The 22,691-nt window shown below is 44.7% G+C and overlaps 1 protein-coding gene across 6 annotated transcripts in view; it reads left to right on the forward strand.

The window, feature by feature from the left end:
- Positions 1 to 22,691, forward strand: part of KDM2B (lysine demethylase 2B) — a 125,136-nt gene that overhangs the window by 25,163 nt on the left and 77,282 nt on the right. For all 6 annotated transcript variants that reach the window (XM_068163462.1, XM_068163460.1, XM_068163461.1 and 3 more), the window contains 2 exons: positions 11,909 to 12,087; positions 14,656 to 14,762. In XM_068163462.1, coding sequence (XP_068019563.1) covers positions 11,909 to 12,087; positions 14,656 to 14,762 — 286 coding nt within the window. The remainder of the gene's footprint in view (positions 1 to 11,908; positions 12,088 to 14,655; positions 14,763 to 22,691) is intronic.

A 22,691-nucleotide genomic window follows, 5' to 3' on the forward strand; every position in this document is an offset into this window, starting at 1 on the left:
AGGCTCTACATATCCTGTGGCTTTCTTTGCTGGGAGCAGCTGAAGAGATATCTGATTATTGCTGGGTTTTGTCTTCTCATTAGAAAAACCAAAAGATCAGGAGGGGGAAAAAAAAAAACCAACCAAAACAAAACACACACACACCCCCCAAAAAAAATCAGTTTGCAAATTGAGTGTTTAAACAAGTATGTGTGAAGGTCTCTGCCTCAACTATGAGTTTATAATCCTGGTGTCAGTGGAGCAAGATAATGGAATAAATTACATCAGGAAACCCCAGATGTTTGCAAGGGAGAAGCCTTGTAAATAGGGGGGGTTGGCCCTGCAAGTGCAGGTCAGCCTTCCCTTGTGCTGCTGATGAGTACCAGCTCTGGAGGAGATGCTGTGTGCTGTTGTACATCTGCTCATGGTTTATTCACTAAGTGGGTAATATGTTAAGGACTTCATTGTACCATGCTGAGCTTTCTTTAACAGCACTGGAAGAAATTAGATCTGAAGAGGAGGAGTATTTCCCTGGCTGTGAAGGTGTTTTGGCTTTTTTTTCACAGGGGCAAGCCCTGAGCAAGCTTTCTGAAGTTGGCATTGCAACATTTTGGTCATTGTAAGATAAGCTGCAATTCCACAGTGTAATAGGGTACAGCACAGAGTGTGGCCTTCTGCTCAGGTGCTTGTTCACTTCACTGTTTGAAACGGCATTTGGGGAGTCTCAGTGTCTAGTTTACCTGTAACTGATGGGCTAAATTTGGAGAGCTGTGGCCTCTTTTGTGTAGGAAATTGTGGTGGAAATAGTCCCTGGCTAATTAATGGAAGCAGACAGAGCTAAATAATTTAAATTCAGTTGGGACAGAAAGGATTGCTGCCCCTCAAGCGTACACAACAGCCATTAGCTACGTGAGACCCTGCAGTGTTCATCTAGCCAGTTTTGTGCTGCTGTAGTCCCCAGGATCTCTAGCTAAAATGAGAGTAGATATGCCAGGTACTTCACAGAAAGACAAGAACTCCCCTAATCCATACTTCTGAAATAGGTGATAATGAAAAGGGAATGGAAAGAGATCCAAATGTTGTAGGTAATAATTACTGGGGGGTTATATAATATGATTTCTGTATATTTTCAATGGTACGCACATTTGTAGATGAATACCTGTACCTCTCTATAAATTTTATTCAGTACTGAATCAATCATTGGTGTCTCTTCAGAAGGGAAAATTGTGGTGGTGATGGTGACTGGAGGTCAGGTGGGTAAAGGCAGGAGGAAGGACAGAGACTATTTATTTTACATCATCATACATCTCTTCTAGTGTGTTAGCACAATGGTTCCTGAGCTGGCTGGGCATACATGTTCAGCTTTTTGTTAGTATCTACTGAAAAAGCAAACCAGATAACTCTCTTGGAGTAACTGTTTGTTCCCCCTCTCAAACTGATCTGCTCTGAAAATTGTATCATGGTTGAATTCACGTCAAACTACAAAGCAAGTCGAGAGGCTCGTAGTGTGGTCTGCAGGCCAGTAGGGGAAGTTTTGTCTTAATCAACGTACAGTTCTCCATCCCGTGAAAGAAAATGAGCCATGCAGATACAAAAGATGGACAAAGCAGCCACACACTGCACTTCAGAAAACTTTCCATCATTTCTGCTGAATAGGGACCTGGTTGTTGCTTTTTCTATAGAGCAACACTCTGTTTGTCTCAAGGAAGTTGTGAAATTGGAGACCTAGAGGAGTTAGGAGGGAGGCTCATTAGGGAAACTTTGTTGTGAGGAGTGCTTCCCAAAATTAAACAGGCTGTTCAAAGGAAGTGCAGAAGTCTGCCCTCGACTTTCATCCAACTCTTGATTAAGATGTATGGTTCTCCCTCTGTGCTGGGATTTATCTTATGAACAGCAGTGCCACATTTGGAAGAGCAGAGGAGCTGAGTCAGGAGTCATTAGCTGCTCTGCCTCCAGGAGTCTTGTGTGGAGGGGTAAGGAGGGAGCAGTGAGATCTTTCCTCTGTTCCTAGTGTCCAGATAATGCATCTTTAAAAACACAGTGGACTAGGCTTTTGTAGGAGAGAGGAGGCATCACTGATCTCAGGGGAGGAGAGGTCTTGTATGAATTACTGCCATTCATTATAAGATTTCCCCTCTTGTAGCTGATGCAGGCGGTTGTGCCCCATGGTGTGATCTGTGCCTGGCTCGCTCTCTGGGTTCTGCTTTTTTCTTTTTGTATAAGTGAGTATAAATCAAAACAGAGTTAATGAAAGCATCCTTGTTGTTCTTGTGGTTTGGAAGGCAAATGACTGTGTAGTTTCATAAAAACCAATTTGTGAAGATCTTCTTCAGCCAGTGAGGATTCAGGTTGAGGGTACCTCAGTCATTGGATCCTACAAGTCACATCTTAAATTCATCAAGAGACTCAGATCCACAAGAGACACACATCTCTCCAGTATCTGAGAGGAGCTGGGAGGGATCTAAGAGCACTTTGAAGAGAGAAGATAAGGGTGGCTCCTCGCAGGATGCGGCTGAGCTTGGATGTTTCTCCTGAGCAACTAAAATAATTGCACACCAGTGCTGTTCCTATTGATCTGAGGATACAAACCCAAAACCTGTGGTTTAAGGAAGCTGAGTTATGTAGCTGGCTACAAACTTTGTCAAGGGGAAAAGTGGAAAATCAGAAAGCAGTGTGTGTCAAGGCCAGTGATTTGTCTTGGATGTTATAAGGCATTTTGCAGTATTACAGCAACATGTGTTTGAGATCCAGTCTTTGTAAAACCAAACAGTTCTCCATTGTATTGTTCTGTGGCCAAAACTTGCTTTAAAATCTCCCACTATTAAAAAAAACTACCACTTTGTTTTTAAAATCAAGTTCCAAATGTCCTCACAGTTATGCTGTTGGGACTGCCAACATTTCTCTGAAGCTTCTCTGTAATAGGGAAATCTGCTAAGTCACACCTCGGCTAAAATCAGCAAATAAATATCACCACTGCAAATGGTAACTTCCAAATGCCTCTCAGATAGGGTGAAGTCAAACCAAGGGTTCCTTGACAAAGGGGTTTGTAAGTGCTGCTGATGGGAGCTAGCCAGGCTTCTTGCTGTTGCATTTCTTTTTCAATGTGAGAACTACAAAGAGGAAACATCTGGGCAATTAAAAGGTGCTGTTTTGTTAAAGTGATTCACTCCAGTTCTCTCTACCAGGTTTCTCTTTTCCAAGTCTAGCACTGAAGACTTACTGGCTCATCCTCTTGTCTTTGTTTTGGCTTTTTCTTTTCCCTTGAGTGACCTCTCCCATATTTTTTCTGTATCCCTCTTTCTGTGTGAGGCCTCTGTATTGTACAGAACTAATTTTACTCCCTAATCTCATAGCAGCTTGTGAGTAAGCACAGATAAATCCTTCCAGAGTTGAGCAAGTGCTATTAGGATACTCTTACCAACCACAAATCAATAATGATAGAGATTGACATCCCTTGCTGGAAGCAGGACCAGTAGGACTTGCCAGGTGGGTTTTTGTTTGTTTATTGTGGGATCTATTAGTTCTTTGTGGGACACACAGCAGTGCTGTAGTTGATCAGACAAAATAACATGATTTTGGAACTATTCTTCTCTCTGCTCCCTGCTTACTCAGGGCTAGCAAGGATTACAAAGTTGTGGAGCTGCAGTGTGTTCTCTCCTGGACAACACTGAATTGAGAAACTAGACTTCACAGTTTCTGCATGGATTTTTTTCAAGTGAAGGTTACATTAGTGCTTTTCCTACAGTCTGAGAGCTCTGCCTAATTTGTTGAAAATTGGTTTGTAGCATCTTTGCAGCAGCACTTTGGGACTTTGGCATTCACCAAATTAAGGTGGAACAGTGCACGTGTAAAATGGAAATCTCTCTCTGTTCAAGTGGCTCATTGCAGACTTGCCAGAGGATGTTGCTTCATTTACCACACACTAGTTTTGTGCCTCTTAAATCACTTATTATTGAAGAAGAAAAGAAAAGATCCAGCCAGTCAGAAGGGTTTGGTATCACTCTGATTTCCCCCAGCAGCCACCATCTCTTTCCCCAGTGTGTGTGTAACTGTGCTGTGAAAACAGGCAGGGAGCTGACCCTGCTTAAAATAATTACTTAAGCCTTATCGCTTTCCTGAGTATTGGTGACCAGAACCTGGGGTGGAGGGAGGTTAAAACTTACCCAATGTTCCTGATAGACCAGAAACAGAAAGTTGTCCTTCCAGTTCCAGTGCTGGGCTCTGGTGCCAGACTATCTTTTTGTCATCTAACCTGGCATCTAGTTTTTGTTGTTGCTGTCTGTTATGTGCCCGGGGATAGTGTCTCTATTCCCTGTGCTACCCATCACACCTAACAACCTCCTTTTTTGCCATACCAACTAAGCAAGTCTAAACTGGTGGCCTCTTCATTCTCCTCCTCCTCTCCCTTCTGCTGGCATTGCTTCCTCTCCCCTTCCTTGTGCTGGCACGGACTTTGCTCTTCCTTTCTGTGAGGTTGTTCAGAAAGTTGAACTGGCAGAAAACTGAGTCTTCCACCCTCACAGTGAGGAGGAGGAATAGAGATGTATATATCTTATTTTCATGGGTTTTGTAATGCTGGTTTAGCTCAGCAATAACTGATGCTGGGCTAACACATGATGGATTCAGCCTTCCAGCTCTTTGAGCTTCCACTGGGGAGCTGTGCTTCAGAAGAGTGCCTGGCGAGTGATCCTTGATCTGTGATTAGGCCTTCTGTGCAGTAAATAAATAAAAAGAAGGTATTTGATGCTCCCTCTTTATGCCTTTTTTTGGCTCTTAGAGGAATGAAATATTGTAACACTTACTCGCCTATGTTTAGTATGTCCGCTGACTTGCCACTTTGGAAGTAGAGCCATTTCTATTTTTAGAGCTGAGCTTCCTGTTTGAGCTCTCTTTTAAGTTTGTCCTTTGCCTAACTCAGTCAAACTCTTTAAAAAAGCCTTAGTTAAACTGAGACAGTTTTGCTAAAAACAGCCCTGTCCATGTCTGGGTATAACCAGCAGTAATTCCCCACGGAATGAAAGTTGTAATAAAAATTCAGCCTCTCCAAATAATGTATTTCCATGATGTCAAAACGTGAAAGTGAAATTGAACTGATGTGTTGATGTGGCCAGGGTCATCTCAAAGCCTCTTGTCTGCAAGTGGATTTGAAAATGAGTTGTCCAAGTGGGAAAATGAACCAGAACATCTCTTTTAGAACAGCTCCCTGTAGTCACATCCTTCTGCAATAAGCATCCTCTGCTTTAGCTCATCCAGGCTAGAGAAGAGCTGTCTTATTCTGGAGGAATGGCACCAAAATCCTAAACATTTTGTGGTGGTAGTTGTGCTTTAGTGTCATAATTTACTGTAATCCAAAGTGTCATACTGATAGTAATATGTATAAAACATGTATAGTAATACCAGCATGTTCTGGAGTTTCACAGCAATATCAGCATGTTCTATATACATCTTAAGATGTCCTCATGAAAATGTGGGCACTAGGTGTGTGGTGGTGTTGTCAAGTCTTAGAAAAGACACCTGTAAATACCAGTCTAGACCAAAGGATTGCTGATACAATTCACACATTAATTGTAACGTAGATAGTAGTTGAAGGTCATCTTCCATTTCCTAATTTCCAAATATCAGGAAATTTAGGCCCTAGTGTTTTTTGTTATGGACTGAGGATGAGATTTCAGGAAGCAGAAAGGCAATGGAAGGGAAGAGGCAGTAGCTCCCTCCTAGTTCTGGCTGTTCCAACCCTGGTTGTGCCATGCTGGCTTTGACCCTGAGGTCCTTCTCCTGGTCTAACCTGGGTGTGTGCCTAACCTCACAGTGAGCTGATCCAGTTCACACTGTCAGCAGAAAACTAGAAAGTCAGAAAAAGGCAAATATTTTCCTGATATCTTAGTGATCTCCATTTGCTTGCCTTGAAGTCAGGGAAGTGTTTGTATCAATGGCAGAGATTTTGGTTGTACAGCTAGGACAGAGGAGGTGAGAACATCGAAGAGCAGGGAGCTGTTGAATCATGTCAGTCATCTCCCCAAACCTCTGTGGTGTAGAAGCAAGCTTCAGCCCCGGCAGCTGGATTTTGGGTTGCAGGCTGGGCTTTTGTCACTTGTTGCTAGATACTCTGGTCACAGCTACACTCTTCTTTCCACCACTGATTACTGGTGAAGAATATCAAGAAAGCATAGCTTGAAATTTGCAATGTAAATAAGGCCATAAAAGGCTAAATTGTCCTTTCCTTGGGGTGTGGCTCTGCAGCAGAGGCAGCTTTCCTAAAAATAAGAGAATAGATTGCAGTGATCCAATCAATGCTCCTTTGTGCTTGTCTTTTGGAAATGAAGAGCCTTGCTGTTGCCAGATTAATGTGTCACTGAAGGAAATAATTTCCTTTCTGCTCTTGATAGTGTAGAATACAAGGATGCTATAAAATGCTATTAACCCAAAATAATTTAAATAACGTTTCCCCTGGTTTTTTTTCCCCCCATCTGTTACTGGTAAATATGTTTAAATTTGAAACATTTAGATTTGGGGGATAAATAAACTCTAAGATTTTCAACAGAGTTACATCCCTTCCCACTTTCTTTGAGATTTGTGGTTTTGTGTGTGTGTGTATTAGTGTATTACTTTCCTTTCTGTATTTGTTCCTGGGGGGTGTGCTGATGCTATAGGTTTATGTATTTGGATGCTATATAAAAACAAACAGTAAAACGTTCCTTTGTATGTAGATTTCCCCCCCTCACACACATGATTTTTCACTTGCTGAAGTTCTAAAGAATCACTGGAAATTACAGTTTATATTTGGGGTGGATGTAAGGGTACTAATTGATTCTGTCTAATGCCACTAAACCACATTATTTGCCTTGAGTCTCTTTCTCTAGTCTAGTTCTGTAGCATTAATGCTTAAGACGTTTTGCTGGCTTAAGCTCATCCTGTGGACATGCTCTAAATACTCTACCTTTTGTTGCGTGAAGAAACCTAATAACATGGGTTACTGCAATTTGGCAGTTTTCTACCAAATGATAAAGCTGCAAACACTGGAGTGGGGAAGGAGGGGGAAGGCACGTGTCAGATACTGGTGGCTTTACATCTCCATAAGAAGGGAATAATTTAATCTCACTGAAAAAGCTCCTGCTCTGCAGCCAGTGTGGCATGTGCTGTGGAGATGGAGTGGGGCATATACCTGGGTGAGGGGTCACAAAAAGGGAAGCCAAAGGAGCTGGACGGCTTGGTGATACTGTTTCATGGTCGACCGGCCTGCCCTGAGTGAGAAAACTAACCGGGAAGCGTGCTGGAGAAGTGGATGCGAGTGTTGGAGCTGAACTCTTATTTCCCTTTGTTCTTCTGTGCCCTCTGGTGGATCTGGGAGCGATGGTATTGGTACAACTTGAAAGCTTCTTACCCTGGGTCTGAAATGCAGGGAATGTTGTGAATAGCTCCACTTGAACAAGGACTTTTAGCTCTGATTCATATCTCTTCCACTTAGGATGGGGTATTGTAGTTGTCTCCTGTGGGTAGCAGAGGAATACTGCTTTCCAGCTCCAGGGGGATTAAATGGGATGCAAGGCAAAGCCTCAGTCTTTAGGTACAATTAACCCACTAGTGAAGCTAGCAGATTTCTTCAGGCTCTGCCAAAAAATCCTGCTCTACAAACCATGGATTTCCCTCCCCCTCTGTAAGAAGCATAAAGATTAGTAAGGACCAGTAGCGCTTTTCCTTGGCATTTGAGGTTGGTTGCTGGTTGTAGACATTGTTCTGTGTTGGGTACAGATTTTAATTCATTCACAAAGGGTTAAAATAATCCCCCAGGGTAGCTTTAGCCTCTTAAAGGACAGGGTTCATAATGGTTCTTACAGAAAGGATGTTTCGCCTTTCCTCCTTGGTGAGAGAGTTGCACCTCTTCCTGGTGCTGTTGTGCTGGGGAGGAGACAGCAGCCTAGAAAACACTGGGGTAATTTTCACCTTCAGTTCACACCCTCTCTGCATTTCTCATGTGCTACTGCGTGGTTGGTGTTTGCTTTGTGTGTGGACTATCTTTTGCTTCCACTGCTCCTAACACTGGTGCTAAATCCACATCAAGGGAAAGGATGGGCTGTTTGGAAGACTGTTTTTGAGGCTATTTTTGGTCAAGGCAGGGGAAGGCAGTGCTTCACCTTTTAGAGATGGCAAACAAAGTGTTGGACCTCAGAAGAGACTTGTTTCAGAATGGTTTGGAAGGGACCTAAAAGGTCATCTGTTTCCAACCCCTTTGCTATGGGTAGGGATACCTTCCACTAGACCAGGTTGCTCAAAGCCCCATTCAGTCTGGCCTTAAATACTTCCAGGGAGGAGGCATCCACTACTTTCCTGAGCAAGCTGTTCCAGCAAAGCCCCAGAACTTCCCATTCATTGTTCCCTCTCTGGCAAATGGTTATGATATTCCACACTCAAAGCAAAGTGCAGGTGCAAAGTCTGCAGGGGAGATCCAGGAGAGCTTTGCTGAATGACTTTGGAGTTGGAGCCTGTCACTCCTGAGGTTTCTGGGGTGGGCTTTGAGAAGTTGTGATTTGTGAAAACACTTGCTGGTGCAGGGAAGGTGCCATGGAACTTGAATTCATGAACTACAGTTCTCTTTCTGACTGGAGCACAAGGTTTGCTTCCCTGTTGCTCTTCAAGTATCTTTTTTTTTTTTGCCAAGAAGCCCAGGACAGAGAGCAGCAAATCTCTGTATGAAGCCAACTCATGCAGGATAGGAGGCAGGGTCTCTGCACAAGCTGTTTTTCCTCCAGGTGTTTGTTTTGGTGTAAAAAAAATGATGATATTGCAGCACATAGCAGTGTTGTAGGATTTAATGTGTTAAAATCTTTACAGCATCTTGGTCACTAGGCCTCTAAATAAAGGGAACAGATGTTACATGTGCTGCTCCCCCTGTAATTTTACTGTGGGTCTACTAATATGTGGGCTGGAGTAGCTTGATTTTTTTTTTCTTTTTAAGGTTTCAGATGAAGCAGAGTTCTTAAGTAGCTCTTCCTGATTGATTTTTATTTTCCATCTTGCATCTGTGCAACTGATTTTTTTCTCCTTGCTTTTGTCTGTTCCTCCTGTCAAAGATGGCGCTAGCTTGTTTCTTAGTTACTGTCTTTGTGATCCTGTGGGGATTTTCTTCTGCTTGGTGAGTAAGCAGAGGAGGAAGACGTTTCTTTAAGCTATAAAATCCTCTCCAGTGACCCTTAGCATCACCACTTTGACTCTGAGTCACATCTGCTGTGGGAGAGGAAACAATGCCTCTTAATCCTGCACCGTCCAGGAGTTCTTCAGTCAGGTTATATGGGGCAAAAATCCTGGGAAGCCAAGGATGAGGTGACACGTTGAAGCTCCCCGTGTCGGTAGCTTGCCACTGCATCTTGGAGCCTCTGTGTGCATCCTTCCCTTGTTCTTTACTTCTCTGCACTTCTGGATTTTTTTTTTCCATTTTATGTTCTTCTGGGGGCAGGAGATAGAAGAAAGAGCTGAATCTTTCAGGGAAGAAGAGATAAAGTTGGCAGTAAGCCAGAACTGCCAGGAAGTGGGCAGCAAGCTTGAGGCTGTTAACCTGTAATTTATACATCTCAAATTTTGTGAGCAGTACTCCAGGAATCATTATGTATGGGCTTGGTTGACAGTACTGTGGTTTAAGAGAAAAACATCCCCTCAAATTACTCTTTAATTTGCAAGTCAAGAGACTATCAATTCAGATCTCAGCTCTTCTACCCATAATTGATAATCATGTACATTTAACAAACCTCCTATTGAACCAGGCCTCACACTTTCAATTCATCAGGTAACTGCTGATTTTTTTTTTTTCCAGAAAGGATAATTGAGAGGCTTCCAGCAAAGCTGAGATCAAACCTACACTGTAATATGGCAGATCCCAGACTCTGCCACACAGTCCTTCAAATAGAATTTTGTGGTATCTGTGTACTTAACCCCTCTGGGCTGTGGCCTTTGCTTTAATCCCCAGACTCTGGAAGCCAGAAATGAGGTTGGCTTTTATTGAGAGGCTGTTTAACAGGACTTGCCAAGCTCTTGAGTTGAAAACAGGCTGTTGCCCTGAGATAGTAAAGTTAACAGCTAAACAAGAACAAAAAATCCCAACACTACATCTTCTGTGTGCTCTTTCAAACATGCAAGTACCAGATTTAAAGACTCTTGTGCTTTTTCACCTGTAACTGAATTTTCTCCTTGTCCTGCCTCAAAGTGGCAACACCAGGTACAGTCCTGAGTTCAGACTGAAGATGAAATCTTTTTTTCTGGCCTTGGAGGTGAAGAGTTTGACTCAGGGGCCAGTGGGGCTATTCCAGATTTCCACTGTATGCATTTTTCCTTTTGATTACAAAGCTTTATGGTCTTGAGCTTCTTTCCAGAATCATTATCACATGTGTTGCTGTCCCTGCTATTAGTGATAAGGATGTTTGTAATGGAGTGATGCAATCCAAACTCTGTTCTGTGGTGAAATACTGCTCCCAAGCACTCCACAGGCCAGGTGCTGTGATTATTAGTAATCCCTCTGATGTCCCACGTATCCACCTCCATTTTGGTTTAATGCGTTATTTCTTCAGCAGTGAAAAATCAGTTTGGAAGCATTGTGAGTTTGTTTGCTGGAATCCCTCTTTCCTGGAATTGAAGCATATCTCTCATGGGCTCCTGTTCACTCACACACAAATGAACTGCTAATTAGGATGATGAAATTGCTGGGAGAGGTGAAACCTTCCAGTTGGCCAAAGAGAAGATTGTGGATTAATCTGTGTAATGCTGAAGGCCCAACTAAAACTGCTGTTCAACGTTCTGGTGCTAATGAAACTTGTATGTCTGCCACTTGAGAAGCTGAAAGCATGTCCTGTAGTTTCTGTGAAGAGGTCCAAAGTGGGGGCTCACTCTTCTGCAACATTTAGTGCTTTCATCTCCACTGTTGAGGACTGGAAATGAGAATACTCAGCAATCTGTATAAGGTGTTCAGCAGTTTATAGCATCCGGTGAGGCAAGGCAGTTTGCTCTTCATGGATCATTTTGGTGCATGAGTGAAAGCATCTTGAGAGGCATATGGATATTTAGAAGATTGCAGAGTATCATTTGGAGAGCTATTTGTCATGCATACCCCCTGCTACCATATTATATCACTTGATAGTTTTTAATGTGCTTCTGCTAGTGTCAGGTCATGTAAAGGAGGAAACTTTCCACCTCTGTGGAGCAGGGCGACACCAGCTGATTTGCTCAGTGTCACACATGCTGGGCAAGAAGTATCACAGTATAACTTAGGTTGGAAAGGACCTCGAGGATCATCGAGTCCAACCTATCAACACAGACCCCATGACTAGACCATGGCACCAAGTGCCATGTCCAGTCTCCTCTTGAATGCCTCCAGGGATGGTGACTCAACCACCTCCCTGGGCAACCCGTTCCAATGCCGAATGACTCGCTCAGTGAAGAACTTCCTCCTCACCTCGAGTCTAAACCTCCCCTGGTGCAGCTTGAGACTGTGTCCCCTTGTTCTGGTGCTGGTTGCCTGGGAGAAGAGACCAACCCCTTCCCGGCCACAACCACCCCTCAGGCAGTTGTAGAGGGCAATGAGGTCACCCCTGCGCCTCCTCTTCTCCAGGCTAAACAATCCCAGCTCCCTCAGCTTCTCCTCATACGGCTTGTGTTCAAGGCCTCTCCCCAGCCTTGTTGCCCTTCTCTGGACACGCTCAAGTGTTTCGATGTCCTTCTTAAACTGAGGGGCCCAGAACTGGACACAGTACTCAAGTACAGTTCAAGTTAGTTCCTTGCTCATTGTTTGAGCTGCTCAGGACCCATAGAAGGGTTTCTCAGGACCCACAGACACTGGTTTCTCATCCTCTAGTAACGTAGTTCCTGCAGTCACTCAGGTGTGTGCACACATATGTAAAAATAAAGCCAAGGCAGATGTTTTGAGCCTGTTTCTGTCTGTTTGCAGGAAGCCGACGGATAGTGGACGTGATGGATGTGAACACTCAGAAAGGGGTTGAAATGAGCATGTCTCAATTTGTGAGGTACTATGAAACACCAGAGGCCCAGCGTGAAAAGCTCTACAATGTCATCAGCCTGGAGTTCAGTCACACAAAGCTGGAGAACATCGTCAAGCGCCCCAATGTGGTAAGGGATCCTGTGGTGATGGTGTTTATTTTCAGCTTCTTCACAGTCACTGGTTCTGACTGGAGTTTAAACAAGGTGATGTGAAATAGCTGTAGCTCCTGTCCATTAGTGTTGGGATCTCACTTCTTCTCAAGGAGGAAGCTAGTCTTGGCAATGAAACTTAATTTACAGGGATTAGGTATCTGATGAGCTCTTAATCATGCAATTTGCATAGATACTCAGTTCCTCTCAAGGTATTTAGGGAAAATTCCACCCAAAGTTAAATACCTATCTATTGTTTTTCTTCATCTTACGAAGCTTAAATTACCAGGAAGCTTAAATTCCTTATATACGAATCCTCCTATTAACTGGAAAAACGTTCAGAGGGATCCAAAGCAAAGGAGTTGAAAACAGATGTGTTAAATACAGACTTTGGGCATCAGTCCTGGTTGACCAGAGAGCAAAGGGCCTTCTCCAAGTAGAACATGTGTTGCATGTTCTCTCCATGTCTGCTCATGGTACTAGATGCTCAAGGCACTGCTGGGTATGAAACTATATCTCTGTGATGTTTTGTTTTCAGACACTTTTCTCATTCTCATCTCTAAATGCTATTCTAGTTACACCAGCAGTTTTATTGCAGGGGACATCCCTTGCCTGTGCAGACAATATAAACACTACATTTCTGCTTGATCAGGTCAAAAATAGATGGAAGCTCTAATTGCTGATTTATAGAAGTAATTCTTAAGTAGGGTTTTGCATTCTGTTATACACATATCACAAATTAAGCACCAATTCAGAAGCTTGTGCAGGTTTTTGCTGTCATTCAGACACCAGTGAGTACCTTGGAAGTGCTCTGGGGAATTGCTGGTGTTCAGCTGATCCAGGTTTTCCCAAGCACATCATGCTCAGTGAGCTTTTAAAACATCTGTGCACATTTCCTGGGTGCTTAGAACTGGAAAATGCAATTAGGTACCTGTTACCACGTGTAAATGAATATTTCATATCCATTGAATATGGCCTGAGTGTACAATTGTTTGTAACCCAGGAATATTTAGGTGCCACTGAAAGAGCCACATTCCCATTAGGTAGCTGGGAATAGAAGAGGGGGTGCTGAGGAAGTGGGTGCTGAGAAGTCCAGTACATCAAGTCAGGTACCAGTGAGGTACTACATTTCTCTAAGTGGTTCCCTTGCATTCTGCAGAGCTCTTTGAGCCCACATAAGGCAGAAATACTTGGCTCATGCCCCTCGTTGTGTAAAGACTGTGGGTTGCAATATCAGGATATGGGAATTATTTCAGAATTCAGGCAGGAACCAAGAATCTTTTTTTTCACATACAATTGTGATACTCATAGACTTGGTCCTATTTCTTCTGGCTGCATTATCTCATAGTGCTTCTTCTTGAAGCACAGTGTGTTATCAGCAGTACCTGGTGCAGATGGAGAAATAGATAGAGGTCAGCCCCAATCTGCAAGAATTTCATGTGCTAATTACCCTGTCAGGAAAACCCTTTAGAGATACAAACGGTTGACTCATAGCAATAACACTCTTGAATGGGCCTTTAAAAAGATTCATCAGTCAGGAGGCTACGTGGGGTGCTGACCATGACTGAAGTGAACTACTCCATCACATAGTCACAGGACAACCCTGTCACGAGTGCCTAGGGTAGGTCTTGCAGCCCTCCCTAAGTGGAGGTTTGTTCACACCTCAGGATGTTTTGAGCTGGGTCGGGATGTGCAGCCACACTGTGGCCAAACGCAGCACTACAGCCTGCCTCAGTCTGCCCAAGCTGAGTGGTGTGTTTCCCTGGTCTGAAACCCGGCACATGTGATCCACTTACATAACCAGAAGGGAGTGTTTTATGGATATCCAGCAAAGGCTCCATCATCAAACCGACCAAAGAATGAGTCACAGGCTTGTCCTTGCTGCGGCTGTGACAGACAAGATTGCAGTTCATGCTCTGGCACCCAGCGCAGGAGCTGTGTGTTTGTGTGCCTGAACAATCCTCAAATTCCATTTCTTCCTCACCTTGCTGTCAGTGTGGTTCCAGATAGTCAGCTTTTGCTGCCTTTTTTCTGCCCACGCTCCTGAAAAGTTTGGCTTTTGGATGAGCACTTTGGTGAATTTTATATCCAAGTGGAATGATGGAAGGATGTGCCCAGCAGGCACTAATTCAATTACTCAAATCAGAAGTTGGCCTAAACAACAATGCTAATGTTCCTGGAAATGTAAGGTAGTGGAATAGTATCATCTCTTATGCTTGGATTTTCATGTTCATAAATGCCATTTCTAGGCTGTTGGCTACAAAAATGTATCTGAATGCAGACAGCATATGATGCTGCACGATGCTCACAGGACAGAAGTTGCACACCAGTTGAGCTGACTGCAGAACTCCTTACTCAGGGCTGCAAAGGCCTGGGTTGTGGTGCTGAAGTGCTGCCCCTTAAGTGGAGTCCATAGGGCTTTTGCCAAACAGTAAGGTTCCTGATGTCCATGAGTGTCTGCTGCTGTCATTGTTAGAGATGTAGGCAACAGAAGTAACTCTTACCATGTACTGAGTAAGTAACAATTGATTTTGGTGGGGCTTTCAGGTGGACTTAGTCGACTGGGTGGATAATATGTGGCCACAGCATTTGAAGGCAAGACAGACGGATGCCACCAATGCTCTTTCAGAGATGAAGTACCCCAAAGTGAAAAAGTAAGTTTAAGACTTAAAAAAATCTCTATCCTTGACCTCCTTGATTAATTCCTTTTACAGTTTTCTGAACACCATCTGTAATCAAATCTCTATGAAAAGTGCATTTCTGTATTTTGAACAACTCTGTTTTGAAAATGGCAGATTGACCTTCAACAGTGAATTCTCCTAAAGTGCTGCTCAAAGAAATCACTTCACAGGGTGCAGATTATGTCACACAGTTCACACAGTGTATTCAAAGGCCTTCTGCAGGCTGGGTTCAGATCCTTCTTGGATTCTAAACAACTAATGGCTGGTTTGTGAAAATGAACTTCAAGTAGGTGTGTGTCTCCCCAAAGCCTCTGTCACTGGTCTTTACTTCCCTGTTGACATTTTCAAGTCTATAGGCTGTATTTTCTTTGAGGACCCACTCAGGGCAGGTTTGAGATCAATCACAAGAGCATTTTGTCCTGCTTGTGTCTGTCTCAGCTCTAGTGTTTGGGCAAATTGTGATAACATAACCTCACCTCGCTGTTTCTTCTGCTTGAATGCCTTCCTTGAAATTTGTTATATTATGATTGGGAAAAGGGAATGAAAATGTGCACTGTAAACTTCATAGGAATTAGTACAGCTGAGACAGGGGTTGCTGTTAGTGAGCTGATAGCTCTTGACCTCTATGTCTGATGAACACCATCCTGGAGGCCCTTCACTGCACTCTCTGTTTTAGAGGCATTTTCTATTGGCCAGACCTAATGCTGGCAGCATCCCAGGCTTTGGTGTTGAACCCATCTCTGGTGTTTTGCAGGTTGTTCAGAACTCTTTCCAAACTGTAATGGCTACAGTAGATTGGTACTAACACATACGAAGGAGTGTGCAATCAGAAAATGATATGTAGCATTTATTCTCATCCTGTAAAAATACGCATTTTTGGAAGGCAAAGGTCCCCATAACAGAAGAACCTCTGTGACAGGCATCATGGGGGAACCTGGCCCTAATATGCTCAGCGCCACTGATTTCAGGGGAAGCTAAGGATATTCTGTCCTTTTGAAAGGAGTAAGCCACTTGTTAGAGTAACTAGCTGTGGACAGCGGTGCCGAATTTCACATCTGCATTTGGAGATGTCCTGAATGACTTGCCTAAGGTCACACAATAAGACAGTGGCAGAGCAGAAAATAAATCCTAGGCAACTTGATTCCCAAGTGGTCAATGTACTGAATAACATTATTTATAATCTGCTAGAGCTAAGAAACAGGATTCAGGGCTTCAGGATTCAAGTAAGGAATAAAGAAAAGGATCCCTTTACTAGAGGAGGCACATTCCAGATGCTGAAAAAAAAAATGTAGCAAGTAGGGGAAAGATGGCTTAAAGGATAAGGTAGCACCATGGCTAACAGAATTCAGCAGAAAAAGCAGAGTTATATTCTTGCAGTTCACTACTTGCAGCATGAAATGCCAGATGGTAGGTTTCAAAGAAGGATTTTAGAGAAGTAGCAATTCAACAGATTTTGACATGGAGCTTTTCCCATGTGTGGGGGGTGGCCTGGTGGAAAGGAAGGAGATGTCTGCTGAAGAAGCAAACACAGAGCCATTGAGGTTGCTGTCACTGGCAAGGTGAAGGTGAGGGTTGACAGCTTGATAAACTAGTAAATGTGATAGGCAGAGGGAAGCTAAACAGTGAGAGAGCGTAAGTGCTTGAAATGTGACAATAGAGTTTGACGAGAGGAAAAGGAATTACCGTGCATGAGAGTTAAAAGAAAAGGTGATGCAGCTGGAGGGATGAGGATGTTGCTAGTGAGCATCATCTAGCATAAGGACTAGAGAAAGCTGATTCACAGCACTGTTGGCACAAACCCCTCATCAGTCTGGAGAAGCAGCAAAGATAAAAGCAGTAACAAACATTGATAATCTGGCAGCACAAGAGAAGTCGTTCTGGATCGGGACAAAGCTCTCTGGTGCTCAGTAACCTGTCTGGTGCTGGGTGCTGTCATAGATGCCCTGGGAGGAGTGAAAGAACTATGTGAGCATGAAGTGATGACGTCCCTTAAAATTATTGTCTGAACTTCTGCTGTCTGCAGTTCAGGCAGGGGCTGTCCTGAGGTGGAAGTGGTTTCTGTGTGCTCGATGGCTCTTTAGAGATTTCTCCTCCATGAACTTGGACTCAATGATCCTCTAGGTCTCTTCCAACCTTAGTGATACTGTGATACTGTAACTTGTCCTGTTTAAATATGACCTCTTCAAGAGATTAGCTTTCTCCATCTCTGGAAATTCAGGTTGACCCTTCTCTGCATAGATACCAGTCCCAGCTATTGCTGTGAGTACCCAGAGGGTACAAAGCCCCTATTAAAGAGATCATGTTCAATTGTGGAGCTAAATGTCAGTGCTGTCACTTGTTTCATGCTGCCCATTGCTGTGTGTGATTTGTCAATATTCATATGCTTTATTAATGACTGTTGTTGCTCAGAAATGGGATCATTTCACCTCAGTCTGGTTCTTAGCCTTCTCTCAATACCAAGAGTTTGCAGTATGCGGTACCCACCATTAACGTGTTCCCTACAAACAAAAAGCACTCCAGCGAGCGCGTTGCGGTTTTGCAGACACAGATGGCATTACCAGACACAAATGTCTGTCTTGGCTCCTGCACGTCAAGTTCCGTGCTGGGAGTGAAGTTAGAGAACGCTCCATCTGCTGCGCTGCTTCAGTTACCAGGAGCGCTGCGCGCTGGAGGCCGCCTGGGCTTTCGTTTGGCCTTGCACCATTAACTTTTTGTAGAAATTCTGGGTAATGAGGTTGTTCTTCTGTCTGTAGGTAAATGACCTCTTACCTAACAGGAGCGTTAGGGGACTGAGTCAAGTGGAGAAACGGTTTCTGTCAAAAATGTGTAAAACTTTCCCAATCCTACCTCTTAAGCAGTAAGGCAATGTGAGGAATGAAGGGGTTGGCTGAGGTTGTAGTGTGACCAGTTTCAAGCTGGTATAAATTGGCATTGCCCCTGAAAAAACAGCCCCATGCCCACATTGCCCCGTCCTCACTGGTAGAACACACCATTGTGCATCTGTAGAATAAACTGGACTGGGGACTAGACCGGCTCAAAACCCACTCAGAAATAAAGAAGAAAAATGGGATACTTTTCAGACCATCCAAACCACCACATGGCTGCATAAATGCTTGTGCCAACCAACGGGCAATGCAGAAGTGTGAAAAAAACCCAGCAGTGGGATCCCTGACAAACTGCTTGTAGTTCATGCAAAGTACAGGGCCACAAAACACTGGGTGAGTGAGCAAGCACCTCATGGCTATGCAGGAAGCTTGCTCCTGCCTCCCCTTTTTCCCACCCTTGCTTGCAAGCTGCTGCAAAGGGCCTCACAGATGTGGGAGCCTGGCTGAGAGCAGGCAGTATGCTGCATAACCAGGAGCAGGGAGAGGAGGAAAAGGCAGTGCTGTTCTGACATCAGTTTTTAGGGGCAGAAGCATATTGTATCACTTGGGATGTCTGTAGTGCTACAAATCCTAAGGGTAGCAAAGTGACAAAAGGAAAGTGAACTGGGCTTAGAATTGCTTCCTTGTGATATACCATAACTGTTTTCAGGTAGCTCAAAAGGAGCTCAAGAATTAGTTTTCTGTTGAAATTTAACCAGGATTGAAGTAATGTGGATACAGCTAAACCTAAACCAACCCTATAAAAAATACTATTTTGATTTCTTGTTTATCAAAGCAGATGGCCCTGCTGAAATGATTATCCTCTTTATTAGGTTTTGTGTTTGTAGCCTTGCAAGATTATTTGCACAGCAGTGGCAGTGAAATAGCTGCTGTGCAGGACATGGTGGCTATAGAAATTGTAACAGGTACTTCTAAGAACTTGGTAATAGTTGTGCTATGGGACAAATAAAAATGGAAGTCTCAGTTTCTGCAACACCCTTTTTGCCTTCAAAATCCTTCCTATTGCTTGAAATATCTATGCACTGCCATAATAGGCCATTATATTGCTGTTGTCCTTCAGTTAAGGATGGGGTATCTTGTATGAAACATCTACCTGGTCACAAAAGGATGTTGCTCTGTTACCATGTACTCAGCCCTATTTTTCACTCTCCCAAACTGTTACTTAGCCATCCATCCCTTTCTATTAATTCCTTTACAAAGTAGGGATGGATTTAAACAGATGCTAAAATGCTCTTCTGAGCTGTGGTCTAATTAGAAGCTGAGGCTGTGCCTCTGGAGACAGAGACGGCCCTTTGAATTGAAGAAGCTTGCAGGTCCTGCAACACAATCTGGCACTGTTTAATGCATATGAGATACTTGTATGCACTGTGTGTGTCATTTGTGAATTGCTTTTGATACAAAACCACTCTGTACATGTAAGTACAGAAAACAAGACCAGTAAGTGCAAGTTCTTTTTAAAACTTTTCAAGTGAGCCAAGTAAATAAAATTTTGTGTCTGCAAGTCAGTGTGTTAGTCTGAAATCCTTTGTGTAGTGCCTGGAGGACTTGCAGCATCACACATGTAACTGAAATAGGCACTGGTGTTCAAAATGGTTGGTAGTGAGCCTGGAGCTGAACAGCCACGTCAGAAGGATGGGGAAGTGAGTCGTGTTCTCACAGACACCAAAATGCTGTTCCAGAGGTAGATGGTCCCAACTCACTCTGAGTTTGCAGCTTGGTTCATTTCCTTGTGGCAGCAGTTGTCTTCTCAGAAATTTAAGTTTCCAATTAAAAAAAAAAAAGGGGGGGGGGGGGGGGGTGGGGGGAAGGAAGGAGGAGAGGGGGAAGGGTATGACACACCTCTTAATTCTTAAAGTTCAAAGGTAACCTTCCCAGCAGTGAGGTTTACAGGCAGCCCAAGGTGGTAGCTGGGTGTCATTCTGCTGATGTTCTGTGTGGGCTGTTAATGCCAGCATCTGATGACTGGAAGGCAAATCGCACTTCCCCGGTAAAGTCCCCACTGGTGGCAGCTGGCAGCGGATGCTCAGGTGTGAACCCATCCTGTGCTTGGTGTTTCACCTCCAATGGGACTGGGGCAAGGGTGAGATGAGGAAAGTGTTGCCACTTACTTTGGTCCCAGCGTGATCTACCAGTGTAATTTGCAGTTACTTCACAAAATCTGTGGTGCATCACAGCAAATAGTCTTTCTCTTATCTTGGGTGTTGGTTTTGTCTGACTCGGATCATAACCCCTTCAGGGCAGGAAACTGGGTCTTTCATGTGCTCTTGAAGTGCCTGTTGCATGCACCTTATTTAATGATTAGCTACTATTTGGTCTTGATAGGTGGTGGCTTGCTTTTCACTTCAGGCTGGACGCGTTGAACTTTTAGTGGAAGCATTGGTTAGCCATCCGGGCTGCCCCACTCCTGAGGAGGGGAGCAGGGCCCAGTGTTTTTGTGGCTGTGGGCAGGCTGTAGGGCTGTTGGTGGGTAGGCTGTGGGGCCGGTGCCGGAGGCTGGTCCCCAGCAGGGGCACGGGCACGGCATTCCACCCTGGCCAGGGCTCTAGAGGGCCTCTGGATGGGCAGAGCCGACAGGCGGAGGTGCGTGCTGCAGGAGCCCTCCCTGAGGAGAAGCCTGGGCGCTTCCACTGAGGGGGAGCCGAGGCCCTCCCCGAGGAGAAGCCTATGGGGCAGCCCTCAGAGGAGAGGCCGGTGCCCGCGGGGGTGGGGCGGCAGACGGGCCGGGCTGTTCGGCCCCGTGTCTCCCGGGTGACAATGGTTTCTTTTGTCTTGCGGCGTTAATTCGTGGCTTTCAGTTGGAGGGCCCCAGAGTGGGAGTGCTGCTCGGTGCGGGTCAAGCCGTTAGCGTGCGGAGTCGCCCGAAGGTAGCTATTGTTTCCCGCTGTGTCCTTCCAGCTCCCGCTTCCCGATGCTGTGAGGCGAGGCCTCGGAGAAGGGGAGCCCGGGGTGCCGCTGGGGACAGCCTCAGCTTCCCTCCTCCGACGCCCGGGAGTAGCTCTCCTGCCCTGGGGGCGAGGGGCGAGCGGAGGCAGAGCAGGGCCTGCTCATTTCCCCGCTTTGGCACTTGCAGTTGGCTCATGGGTTTGTGGTATTCGGTTTCAGGCTTAGGGATTTCAACCAGCCGGCGCTGCTCCTGGGAGGAAGGAAGAGTGAGCTATACTTTTCTCATTGGCCCGAACAAAAAACAGAAGCCTCTGCTGGGGTTTGGGAGTGGTTTATGGGCTGAGCTCAGTGGCAGGGGAGCCCTCGCAATGCCAGAGGGAATAGAGCCGTATGGTGCGCGGTGCCTATTGCGAGAGAAAAGGAGCTGAGCTCAGGGTAATGCTGCCTCGGCGTGTGCTCGCGTCTCCCCGAGCTGATGTGCATGATCTGCCTTCCCCTGCCTGCCGTGTGCCTGCGCATCCCGGCGTGGCTGTCGCTGTCTTTGTTTCTCTGTTTGCTTGCGGGTTTGGAGCTATGCGTGGCGAGTGCATTGTGGGTTTGCCTAGGAGAGTGGGATCTGCGCTGGCTTGTGGAGCGGTCTCTGTGTGTTGTTGCTGTGTTCCCAGCTCTCTTGTCTTTGCTTAGTGGTTCAGCTTCATTTGTATCATCCCCCTCTCTCTCTTTTTTTTTTTTTTTTGATCTCCGTGTTTGTTCTTCCCTGTGAGTTTGCAGGTTACTCCATATTTCTTCACATAATTTCTCTAACAGATTTTCCCAGATATATATTTTTTTTTTTTTGGGGGGGGGGGGGGGAGGAACTTCCCATTTTTCCCCACACTGCAAATCCTTCCTCCAAAATAACAATGCATTACCTTGAACAATTTCAGGCTTATGGAGAGCAGAAAACAAAACTCTTCAGTGGGGCCGGGAAGCTCCCCCCACAACAGATTACAAGCAGCTGCATGTTTTAAAGCCCTAACTGAGGCTGTGCAGGGAGGTAAAGTGAAGTATGCAGGGACTGGGTATGGGAGCAATTGGCGGGGGGGGGGGGGGGAAATGAAGTTAAGGCATCTATTGTACCACCTGTATTTTCAGGGTATAACTCTGGTCAGATTCTCTCCCCATGCCCTACTTGGGATTGTGTTCCTCTATAATTCACTTTACCTGCCCTGGCCCAGAGTGTTGAAGGCAGGAAGCAGAGACCAGAGCATGCTGTGGGATGTAGTTCAGATTTCTTTCAACATGGATGCTCTGTTATGGCTTTTTATTTTTTATCTTTATTTTTGTTTTGTTTTGTTTGTTTGGGTGGGGGGGTATTATGAAAAAAAACTGAAAAGTTGATCCATTCCCCACATTAGCAGCTGCTGGTGATGAGAAGCTGCTTGCTGAGGTTGGAGGCGAGCGGTGTATAAGATTAGCCATGGCATGGAGCTGTGCTGGGACCATGTGACTGCGGTGTACATTGGAAGAGGAAGCTGTAGAGGTCAATGCAAAGGCATTGTGCCAGACTCTGGCAACAAGGGAGATTGCTGTATGGTGGAAGATTGCTTTTTCAGGCTCCTGAGCCTTTTGGTAGCTGTTGGGCCTAGACAAAAGCAGCCCTGTAAGATTAACAGCAGATATTAAATGGCATGGCTCATTTGTGGATGGAAAGGAAAACTCTCTTTTTCTCCCAGATGCTCTGCAGGTTTTTATTAATCACCATATGTGGCTCTTTCACTAAAACCCCCTTTATTGGAATGGAAATTGTTGTGTTTAGAGGAGTTTCAAGAAAACAAGAAAATTGGGGAAATTTAATAAACAAATAGAGCTGCATGTTCACAGTCACATCTACTTTGGTGTTTTCTCACAAAACTGAATTTTAAGCACTATGAATTGTCTGAGAATTCAATCCTGCTATTTCCTCTCTGAACACAAACAGATCGACAGCTTCAAGTGTAGAGTATTGACTGCTGAGGGATAAATAACTCAGGCTAACGTTCAGGCCATTTATGCTCGTTCAGAATATCTTAATGCGTACAGGTAACTGGGGCTTGGCAGCACTGTCTTAGAAAATTTCTGTTAAGGGGATGTGTTTTACATCTGACCTTTTGGA

This window comes from Melanerpes formicivorus, unplaced genomic scaffold, assembly GCF_026170545.1.
Source record: "Melanerpes formicivorus ecotype bairdi unplaced genomic scaffold, bMelFor1.0.p_v2 SCAF_72, whole genome shotgun sequence".
In the NCBI taxonomy this organism is placed as follows: Eukaryota; Metazoa; Chordata; class Aves; order Piciformes; family Picidae; genus Melanerpes; species Melanerpes formicivorus.